Consider the following 12,425-nt stretch of genomic DNA (forward strand, 5'->3'; position numbering starts at 1 on the left):
AATCTTTGTTGGCCTGGCGAGTTTCTAGTTGTTTTGAAACTGTTGGTGAGACTGTTAAATGTCGTTGGCGCTGTTTGAATTTGTTCTACCAGCAGCAAGATCTGACTGCTGGCCCAGTGATGGATTCTACTGCAAATCAGGGCTGTTTCCAGAGGAGGCAGAGGAGAGGACCTGGAGCTTATGGGGCGAAGGAACTGGATGAGGCTGTCGGCAGGCCCAGAGGAAGAGAGAGAGGCTTTTGGAGGAGTTGGTGGCGGCGGCAGCAGCGTGCTCCAGGGACGAACAGAAACAAGGCCTCTTTAAGGAAAGGGTGGAAGAGTCAGCATCAGAAAAAGGAAAGAAGGCGAGGTTGTCAGAATACAAGCTAACTTGAGGGCTAATCCACATGGAGCCCCATTTCCATCTGTCCTGTTTGCCATCGTTCACTCCCTAGAGACTAAAATGGACAATGTGAAATTTGAGCGGGCCCCAAACAAGGAGTATATATTGGAGGTGGTGACCCTTTGAGAGCTGTATGCAACGAAATTTCATTTTGATGTATGCCGATTGGTGTACATTCAAAGTGACAATAAAGTTATCATCATGAAAACAAATAAGTTTGAAATGCATATCAGTCTCCCTTTAATTCTTTGTTAGCAATCTAAAAAAAAAATTTACACAAATATGAGCTGTCACTGTTGTGACTACTGCCTGTCGATGGCCTTCGGTTAGGCTGAAACAGGAAATAAAGATTTGTCCCATGTTTGGGGCCTAGCAAGGTAATCTAAATAGTTAAGAAGCATTTAACATATATATATATATATATATATATATATATATATATATATATATATATATATATATATATATATATATATATATATATATATATATATATATATATATATGCAAATTATTCAAATTGCTAATAAAGAATTTGGGAGGCTTATTAGCAATTTGAATAATTTGCACAAATAATGAGCTGTCATAGTTGACTATGTCCTGTGGATAAGCCCTGAGCCGGGCCAAAACAGGAATGAAACAGTTAATTAGCAAGGTCCATTCAAAAAGCCTTGACAAATACTTAAATATATATATATATATATATATATATATATATATATATATATATATATATATATATATATATATATATATATATATATATATATATATATATATATATATATATGTTTCAAATGTTAACTATTTAGATTACCTTGCTAGGCCCCAAACATGGGGCAAATCTTTATTTCCTGTTTTCAGCCTATCTTGAAGGCTATCGAACAGGCAGTAGTCACACCGGACAATTCATATATTTGTGTAAATTACTAACAAAGAATTAAAGGGAAACTGAGATGCATTTCTGACTCATTAGTCGTCCTCAGCCAGCTTTACCCTTCTGAGATTCGAACCAGGGCTGATTGTATATATGAGGCAGTGTTATTTGCCTCTAAGCCACAAGGTCTCTCTCGCTCTGTTAGCTTTTTTTCTGCAAGGGAAGATATGTTTCAAATGTTAACTATTTAGATTACCTTGCTAGGCCCCAAACATGGGGCAAATCTTTATTTCCTGTTTTCAGCCTATCTTGAAGGCTATCGAACAGGCAGTAGTCACACCGGACAATTTACACAAATATATATATATATATATATATATATATATATATATATATATATATATATATATATATATATATATATATATATACACACACACACACATACATATACATATACATATATTTGAATTATAAAGGTTCTTGTTTTACATGTGCGTGAAGGTTGCATCTGTGTTTGATCATTGCAGTTATTGTTTCCCCATCCAAAAAATGAGATAGCAAGGATGAATTTCAAAATGGCTCAGAAAGTGATTTTTTGAAGTGTGCCTGTTAAATTATTTGGCAGAACTCTAACTGCAACTGAATGATGATAAGGTCCATCATTTGGGAACTCCAATTAATGGATGGTATGCTGGACAGCAAGGTGCTGAACAAAAGTTTACTCCTTGGCAGATCTTTTGAGAGATAGTTTGGTCATTTAAAGAGAATAAATAAAGCCTGAATTAAAACAAAACAAAACAAATCTATGAAAGAGTGAATGGATTGATAGAAGAGAAGGGCAAGAAAACTGGATGCGTTGGATGACATCCCAAAAAAAGGACTTCTGCTGTAGTGTTTGGGCATGGTGGAAGCAAGGACAGAAAGACCCAGAACAATATAATGAATGGTGTTGATGTAAGCTTAGATATTTTATTTTATTTCTTGCCTCCGGTTTCTTTTGTTTACTACATTTTACTCTTCCCCCCCCCCTTCATTTTACATAACTCTGTTTCCCCTGACAGATAATAGGATGACTGGTATGTTTGTGTGTTCTATAGGCAATTCTGATTATAATTACCCTTCCTGATGATAATATGTTGGGTGGTAATGCAGTCTCTAGTAAAATAAGCATAGAGTGTGCTAGAAGGAAAAATCAGCCACCCTTCCCCCTTGACTCTTCCATGAGTAGCGCTTGAGAATATTTCTAACTGTACATCATCCTGTCTAATGTCTAAATGACACATAAGGAACAAAACTGGTTGATGGAAAGCTTGCCTTTGTGGAAAGTACCCTTTGGAACCATAGTTAAATGTTTTGCTAACCTGCCCCATTTAAGTTTTGATGGGCTGCTTGTCTTCCTTGAAAATATTCCAGATTCTGTGTTTGCTTGAAGACAGTTTAGCTTGCCAATCTGTAGGCTTGTGGTTTCTAATGAGCATAGAGAGAAACTACAAAATATGGTAAACTGTCAGGCTTTACAGACGAATAGGCAGACTTTAAGTGTGCATAATTTTTTTTGAGCTTCTTGCGTCACCAGTCACTTTAGTGTGGCTTCCTCCCATATTGCTCTAATAACACAAGAACATAAAAGTCCTGTGAGACTTAATTCTTTTGCCAATATTGCTCCACCTCCTGGAAGAGACATAATTGGGGTAAGAAATAGCCACAGAATTCAGTGTTCCCACAAGACCATTTGAAACCAGAGTAATGTGGGAAGCAATCCCACTAATGGAATGAAAAAAAATATGATTTTTCTTGAGAAACAGTAAGTGGCAGCTAACTTTTAAAGCCCTTAAAATAAATAAAGATAACAAGAATAGTTATGGAGAAATGTATATGTTATAGCAAATATATCAGATTTCTCCAACATGGTACCCTCCAGATATTTTAGACTTCACTTTTTGTCATCTGGGAGTATGAATTTTAATCCAATGTATCTGTAGTATATCACACTGAGGAAGAATGTAATAATAAATACATGATATGGTAGTTCCCAAAATATGTTGGACATTTGAAAGCACCTTAGTCTGCAGTTCCTAAGATCGATCAAAGCTAAGAGTTACTTTTTGTTTTAGATATGGGATGGGAAATCAGGGTAAATATATATGTATAAAAAATATAGAGAGAATTAACAACTGCATGGATTGTACATGTGTTGACTATCTGTCCACCACTGTATGTTATAGTTAGCACTAGTACATAAAATGCTCTTCAGCATGTATGTATCGAATGTTTGTTGTAGGTTAAGATCTGAGTACAAGTTTTATTTCTGCAGGATGGGGATCTGGAAAAGTAAATAGTAGCTCAGTTTCTGCCAGAGGTGAAAAGAGGTAAAACATTTGAAGAATGCATTTTTAAGAGGCTTACACATCCCAGATGTGCATCAGGCAATAAAACAAGTCTTGTGATGTTCAGCTTTCCCCAGGGAGAGAAGGAAAGTGAAGATGATGACAGCCTTGTCAGTCATAGAGAGTGAAAATGTGGTCAGGGCCAAGAATGTGTCAGAAAAATGGAGGGGAAATGTTGTTGCATAGTTTTTATTTCCAGGCGAAGAAATTTGTAGTTCTATGGAGGTTTGCAAGTTTTAGAAATGATGGTGGCAGAGAAACAGGACTTCCAGGTTTTTCTTCTATCTATAAATTATAGTAGGTTTTACCTTACTAGGTTAAGAAGCCATTCTTTTAAAAATGGGAAATTCTGCATTAATATCTTGAAGTTTAAATAATAAATTTGTATTTTATTAGTGATGCTAGTGCGGAGACACCAAAAAGCCCTTATCTAACAGCTCTGATTTCAGAATCAAAGTTAACAATATCTATCTATCTATCATCTATCTATCTATCTATCTATCTATCTATCTATCTATCTATCTATCTATCATCATCATCTATCTATCTATCTAATCTATATAATATATCATATCCATCTACAGTATCTATCTATCCACCATCTACCTAATATTTAAATGTTAAATAATGTTCCAAGATAGAGTTAGTAGAGAGGAATGCCAGGTTCTTTGCAATCAAGGTTTTGGGCAGATGCCACAAGTAAGCTTTAAAGATGAAAATATGAAAAATGCTCTCTGGCAAAGCATTGAGAACTCTTGAATAATGGGATTGGCTTTTCCTCTGAATTTTTTGGCCCAGCTTTTACTAAAACATTTTAATGATACTAGAGAAATCAATGACTGCTTTATGTGTTTAACTGAAACAAGATTAGCTAACACTTGTTCTGTTTGGATAGAACTCATTAAATGCTCCACAAAAGAGGTATTACATTAACAGGCCAATGTACTGGTTTATCTTTTTCTCATATGCAGTTTTTAAAGTGGTACAGTATTTGATGTAACTAGAAATGCAAAGTGAATGGCCAAAGTGAATTGTCATAGGAATTTATATTGCATTCTTTACTGTTTTCAATGTATTAGTGTTTTTCCCCCTCTGCATTATATAGCACCCTAAGATTGGATTCAATGCTCATCTGTACTGTAGCCTCCCCACCAACTTATTTCTGCTCTCCCAGGCATTGGGACCCATCTTCTTCACCTCTTCAAACATCTCTAGTCATAGCTATCCCCAGTTGCTCCTGCTCCTGCCATCCAAGGAAAACAGCCAAGAGAACCACCCACTGCAAAACACAGACCTTCACTATCAGTTCAGATATGGTGGCATTATATCTACTGGTTATTTATTTATTTATTTAATTATATTTTTATACCGCCCTTCTCCCGAAGGACTCAGGGCGGTGTACAGGGCAATAAATACAAAAACAGAATACAAAAGTTAAAAGCGATTAAATAAATGCCCAAGGTTAAAACAATAATTAAGATGTATTTAAAACCCCAACCCTAACCCATCAGACCAGGTCAGACTGCTCAAATAGATATGTTTTTATAACTGCCCAATGTCTTATTTTCTTATTATCACTTCTCGGCCTTTTGGCTAAGATCAAAGTGTAGTCTGTAGCATTTTCTTATTTTTTCCATATACAACGTGTAACCACTTCCTTTTCCACTTAGCCCTTCTCTCCAAAGTAGCAAATGAGTTTTCTAAACCAGTACTAGTGGCCAGTGATCAAAACAATGAAGTTGTGACATTTTCCTTTTCAGATCTAGCCAAAGAAAGCATAGTACAGGAAAACCTGATCAGAGGGATTTGAATGAGAACTTGGCTGCAACGCATGGCCTGGCCCATATGATCATGCAGTGCCACAGACTATTTGGAGTAAGTGGTATTTTTTCCAAGAATATTTTTTAGAAGTCTACCCTAAAATCTAGGAAGTAGAATTTGAGTACATTGCTGACTGGAAAGTGGAACAGATTATTATTTTGAATTCGTTTTTCAAATTACTGGCAAGAGTAGTCTAATCCAAACTGGTTTAGGTTTTTCTTAGAAACAGAGCAATTTATGTGTCTCTTCATCACTACACTTGCTTGCACTTCCTGATACAGGTAGACCTCTACTTATGACCGGTTGCTTAATGACCATTTGAAATATACGGAAGTCAGAACAATTGATTTATGGCCTATCAAATACTACTTTTGGCCATCATAAAATGTCAGTGATTGTATTTCAAATGTTTGGCAACCGACTGGTTACAGCATCCCTTGGTCATGTGTCTATGTTTTGTGACATTTTTTTTTGTTGGCTAACAGCATTTTTGCTGGTTTCCAACAGAATGAAATTGCATTTACGACCTTGGAATTTGTTTAGCCACCAGTGATTCACTAAATGACAGCCTCAAAAAATGTAGTAAAATCAGGTCTGATCATATGGATGCCATATATTTAGTGCATTTTTGTGAAATGGATATTATATTTCAATTTAATTCAAAATGTAAAGCTTTGTTAAATTAAAATGTCTAATTGTTTTCATTTTGTTTTGCCATGTTTGAGTATTTTACTTGATTCATTCTTGGTTTATTTTAAATATGGGCTCAGAAATAGTTTGGGGGCATGAATCATCTATTCATTAGGCACTAACGATCTCCAGTTGTTTATAACAGAAAAACTGATCTAAAACTTCCTTACCAATGTGGGGAAAATGTGATTTTTCAGAACAACATGGAAATAATTATACTCATTCAGCCCCATTTTTTTTAGATTTGTTGGCATTTCTTCTGCTATGTTTATAGTATCACTTTGTGATGAAAGTTTAATTTGCAGATAGGAAGCCAACCTGGTTAAAAGTAAAACATGTTTTATGTGGCAGCATTTGTAGTAATATTTCCTGGTTACAAAATGCTTCTTTATACAAACATAAGAGTTGTTCTGATACAGGATGTGCGGTAAATAAAATTAATAAATGAATAAGTAAATAAACAATAGTCTGATGTTGAAAAAACCTATTATCTATTTTAGGATAAGGAACAGTTAGCTGAGAATGAACTGGGCTTTCATAAGGAATCACTTAGACTCTGCTCAGAGTCTTCTATTATTTCTACCTCATTTGACTTTCTGCAGTTTATAATTATTTACTTATTCATCATATTCTATCATATGATAGAGTGCAAATGTGTGAGATCCAGGGGGGCTGAATAGGAAGTGTCAGAGAAGAGAATGTGAGAAATTCACAACCAATAATACGTGCAAAGTGCAGAACCAAAAGTGAACTTCAGAGCTTGGATATAATGCTCATTTAACATGATCTTTTTTCTCCTTTTCCATTTGTACGGAAAACTGGCAATTAATTTAAGGGATAGGAACAAAACTCCAAGGTTATGAAAGCTGCATTTGTACCTTATTAAGTCCTAATTTTCATCTTAGTTTGTAATATACTCTTCAGTCCTTTAAACCCATGTGCCTAGCGCAGTGTTTCTGAGCCTTAGCTTGAAGATATGTGAACCTCAACTCCCAGAATTTCCTAGCCAGCCTGGACTGCCATAGTTATTCCTACATGTGCTGAATGAATACAGATGTCCTTTCTGATTTGGTGGTGTTTTATGCATGTATATAAAACTATAATGTACGACTTTCCGTCCAGTGTAAATATATGTGCTTTTTTCAGGTACCCAACTACTGCTTTGATCAGGGGTATGAAAATGAACACAACCAAACTGGCTCAGGTGAAGCAGCTCCACAAGAAGCCAGTTTAGTAAAATATTCTAATATAGTGACATCCCTGGAACACTTCATGCAGGACCTACTCAGAGATGCCAAAGAAAAATTCAAGAACTGGGTCACTTGCTCCATCTTAGAAGGAGTAGACTCAGCATATAAGAAGGTAATTTAGGAATTATGTCTTAAGGCACTTGTAAGCATGGAATCCTCCTGAATTTAATAATAGCTTTAAAAAACACACACACACACAGAGAGACTTCAATTCTATAGAACTATAAAAATGAACAGAAACTGCACTAAACCAACCTAAATCCCTATTGACATTTGAAGTGACAAAACTTGAAAAGGGCATTAGTAACGTTGCTTAGTATCTCAACTCTGAAATACTACAACCATAATTTGAGTGAAAATAGTGTTTTATGTGTTTTAATCAGATTTGTGCATTGCGCCAAAACAAATTAAATGCCTAAAATATCTCTTTAGTGTTGCTTGGAATACATAATGTAATATTTAATAATAAAAGTGCTATTGGCCTATTCTTCAGTATAGTTTTTGTCTACAATCTTTTCTAAATACTTACCTGAGATCCAGTCTTATTACAACCATGTTTAGTTTTTAGTGAAGCGCATAAGATTATGTTTGTCCTAAACGAACCTTTGTTATAGATACATATTATATCCATTTGGGTGGTCTTTAGTGGTCTTCATATTGAGTCAATGATGCTCCTAATTTGCTCCTAATTTGTTTAAGCATTGAAGTCTGCCACATTGTTTCTTAATATATTGACTATATTCTAAGGTGGATGATAACTACCACATCCGTTTATGGAAAACCTCCGTTGAAATGGATGCTGTTCCTAAAGTTGTTCTACACCGAATATTGATGGAACAATATCTATGGGATCCAAATCTTCAACAAACAAACATCCTGGAGATTTTAGATGATGAAACAGATATTTATCAGTACACAGCAGCAAATATGTCTCCACTTCTTTCAAGAGAATATGTGGTCCTAAGGTTAGAAACTAATGAATTCCCATTTTTTTTTGACATATGCTTTGTTGATCTGATTTTTACAGTATTATTTGTCATACATATTATCAGAAATATCCTAAAAGATTACCTTCTTTGAATCTCCCCATCCTACTATTGGCTTAGGCTCATTGATTAATAAAGCCCAATAGAGTTGTTTACATATTGTATTAAGGAAAAAACAATCACATCTGATGTGTGTAAAAATCACATGGGATTTAAATTTCCCACTATAGTGCACTTATTTTTGCTTCAAATTAGTAGACTGTAGAGTAGGTTTTGTAAATGACAAATTACTAAAATATTAATTACATGAAGTGTTTAAAAATCAATAATTTGCAGCTAGGCTTCTATCAGTTGATCAATAGAGAAATCTGTGATGGGATGGGAAGACAGAATTAAGTGGCAGGTAATTACATGCATTCTATTTGTTATTCTGTACATGTTCTGCAAGTCCTTTGGCAAGCTAACTGTTCCACCCATGAGGTAAACATCCTTTTTCTATACTGAGCAGAATTGAGCACTCACCCCAAAATCTTAATATTTCATATGAAAATTATAAAACCTCAATGGGTTGTCCGATTGATCTGAAATATTGCAAGATTGGAGTTTGTTGAGATCTTAAGATATTGTTAAAAATATTTGTTTGCAATCCTGTGGGCAGGTGCTATTTCTCCTGCTTATAGAAGTTGCAGTCCGGATTGGATTTTGTCTATACTTGACACTATTTCAGACACATTATATATGTATTGGGAAATATAATTATTTATTATAACTTAAGTTGGAAGATGATATAAATGAACTGCATAGAGGTGTAGGCAATATGACTTTAGTTCATAAATATAATTAGAAATCATAATCTGTTTTATTATTATTTCCAGGACTTGGCGGACTGATCCTCAAAGTGGCACATGTGTTCTAGCAGCTACCTCAACAGATAACAAAGGTGCTACTGTGAATGGGATTTTGGCTCACGTCATACTTTACCAGTACCTTATAGAAGCTGTTCCTGGTTCCCAGAAATCCAAAGTAACATACGTTTGTCAAATAGATACCAGGTATTTCTTCTTCCTTTCCTTAAAACTAAAACTTTACCTATGAAGACCTTGATGCTCTCTGAGCTTAGCTGTTTGTTTGAGGATATTTCATTACCTAACTTTATTAAATCATCAGTGTGAGAGTGAGGTTTACTCTCCATTTATATACTGTAGTCTGCCAGTGTGATGGTGGTATAGCTTTCTCCTTGATAGTTTATTTATTATATAGCCTATTTTTGTTACAGAAATATAAATTAAGATGATTTTTTTTTAAAAAAGAAAAATAATTAATGGTTTTATAGTAATAGATGTGAAATGACACCCCCCAAAAAAAAGAAATAGAGAAAAGAAATAATGCTTAGTAACTAGTTCCTAATACTGTGTTTAATTTTTTTTGCCAGAGGCCGGACCACAGAATGGTACAAGAGGGCTTTTGGTCATATCTGTGCTGCAGACATGATAAGGATTAAAGATTCTTTCAAAGCATCCCCTTACTGAAATGAAACCAAAGACAACAATTTTATGCTTCTGGAGGTGAAGACAATGCAAGAGGGCTTCAGTTAACATTTTCAAATTCTGGTTAACTGAGAAAGCAGCATAAAAAGCCATAAAAGAAGAATTTTACAAATGAAAGTTTCAGTTTAAACCTACCTTTCAACTGAATAATTTACACATTATTCTTTTACAGTGTTTTGCCAAGAAAATGAAATTATTTTGATTACTTAATTTATTTAAAAGGAACATCTTTTAATAGTATATTTTAACTAATATGTAAATGATATATTTTTAGATGTTTTATTGATTGAAAATGTGAAAGCAATAGTAAAATTGTATCAGCAGCTTATAGCCTAACCAGCTTTAATGCTGATTTTATTTTTATTATTGTAACATATTAGGAAACAGTGATGCTTGTACAGGAAGCTAAGTTAAGCTAATTACACTATAAATATTGGTCATATATTTTTGTATCTTGAGTAGCCACAAAATACTTGAGAATTTATGCATCAATTTTTAATGCAATTTTTAAATTTGCTTTATAAGACACGCTCAATGCAATGTTCAAAGCAGAATAGGCACTTTAAATTGAAAATGTTTACCTTTGAGAAATAATCAAACAGTGATACGTGGAGCTGAAAACACAGTCTAGATTCACATTCTGTGTTTACTTAGTATGCCCAGTTTTTTTTTTAATACTGAAAAATGTGGTTAGATTGACTTGAAGATAATCTCACTTTTTAAAAAATCTCTACAGATGTCTATGGGTAGTTTTTATTTACAATACTGGATGAAAAGATTTTGAATGAGAAATTGAATCAATGACTGGTTTCATATACACCTTAAGCCAGTTTGTATCTGCTATGCAAAGCATAGCAAATTATATGATGGCATTGTGCCCAATCAATGGCATAATCTTATCCCTGTACAACTCATATATATATAAATATTATATATATTATATATATTTAACCACTCCACTTCTGCTTAATTGTCTTTTGTTTTATCACTCATTTCAGTACAATGAAACATTTGATCTTTTGGACATTTTTTGTAGCTCTTTAAGGATTTTTTTTTTCATTTATGAAACAAGTTACCCCAAATTTGCTAGTACTTTTTGTATGCGGGCTCATTTTTTGCCTCTAGCTCCACAAGCTTAAAAAGATTCTCAAAGTATAGTATAATTAGTATTTTTATTACTTGCTATAAAATATATTGTTTTTCCGGTTGCATAAGCCTATAATCCACAACTCCTAATTAATTAATGGATGGTTGCTAACAAACAAGTCCTAACATTACAGTTGGTTTAATAGAATCAAGATAATCACATTTAAGATACTAATTAGTATCAACCCAGTATGTGTACAGTATATAATTAAGGAATTTTAAAAAAAACCCTGCTAATTCAAGTAAATATCTGCCCTATTTTTGGTGACACTTGCACCCCATACTCTTACAACAGCCTATCTTATTCAAGATGTTCAATGTTCATTTTTTCAGTGGCGTTTTGTGCAGCTGCTTGCAGGAGATGCCAGGGCCAATCTCACCTTGGTTGATCTTAAAAAATCTAATTAATACATACTCACTTGGGTATTCCATTTTCTGCTATATTTCATACATACTGCCATCCATCTGGGCTATTTTGTTAGTGTTGTAAATATTTAGCTATCTCTTAATTTTATACATGATGTAGATATTTATATACTATTATAATAACATATACAGTACTATGGTGGTGCTTTAAGTACACTTCATATTAATGTATTTTACAGGCCCCTCAGTGAAAGAAATGTGTTTACTACAACTATTTTTCCTAGGCATTTCAATATTGCTTTCGTTAGGAATAACTGAATAGCCAAATTTATTTCTTGGTTTGTGATGATAAAATGTATCTTTTAAAAAGATAACGCTAGCCTTATAAAACAAGTCTTTGGCATTTTTACTACAGTTTATATATTTCTAACAACAACAAAAAAAACCTCTTGCCACATGGCATTAATTTACAAATCTTTAGACATGGAGAGCTGGTGAATGCTAATATTTAGCAGCCAAGTAGCAATTTTAGTAATAGAAAAGAGAGGAGGGGACGGAAGGAAATAATATATTGAATAATATCGGTACTTTAAGTTTAGTATGTTGAACATGCTGCAGTATTTTACTTCTTTACCATCCACTTGTATTGTCAAAATAATTTTAGTAAAATTGTTTAACATGCTTGACTTATTGACAATGCACCTTTAATAAAAAGGTGAAGCGCTTCATCACTTCATTATTGATGTGTGTGGCATAGGTAACTTTGTTCATATGTTATAACACTGTTTTCAATTCCTGCAACGTATGACTTTGTAAACTATCGAAGAAAGCTAGAGAATCCCTTTTTCATTTAGAATTACATAAGCTTCTGACTTAAGCCTCCATTTTACTAAGCTGAAACATGTCAAATTTCTAAAAAAAAAATATCTTGCTCTTGCTTATAAAATTTCCCTACTGTAATTCAAATTTTA

At 33.8% G+C, this 12,425-nt stretch overlaps 1 protein-coding gene across 1 annotated transcript in view; it reads left to right on the plus strand.

The window, feature by feature from the left end:
- The window catches only part of LOC310634844 (rho GTPase-activating protein 7-like), a gene marked incomplete at its 5' end in the record, with an annotated part of 37,207 nt that extends 24,792 nt beyond the window's left edge, over positions 1 to 12,415 (plus strand). Inside the window, 5 exons of the mRNA XM_083353381.1 lie at positions 5,409 to 5,523; positions 7,306 to 7,521; positions 8,157 to 8,374; positions 9,271 to 9,447; positions 9,828 to 12,415. Of these exons, the coding sequence (XP_083209507.1) occupies positions 5,409 to 5,523; positions 7,306 to 7,521; positions 8,157 to 8,374; positions 9,271 to 9,447; positions 9,828 to 9,924 (823 nt within the window). The 3' untranslated portion in view covers positions 9,925 to 12,415. The remainder of the gene's footprint in view (positions 1 to 5,408; positions 5,524 to 7,305; positions 7,522 to 8,156; positions 8,375 to 9,270; positions 9,448 to 9,827) is intronic.
- Positions 12,416 to 12,425: the final 10 nt, after the last annotated feature.

This window comes from Vipera ursinii (genome assembly GCF_947247035.1).
Source record: "Vipera ursinii genome assembly, chromosome: 2".
Lineage (NCBI taxonomy): Eukaryota > Metazoa > Chordata > Lepidosauria > Squamata > Viperidae > Vipera > Vipera ursinii.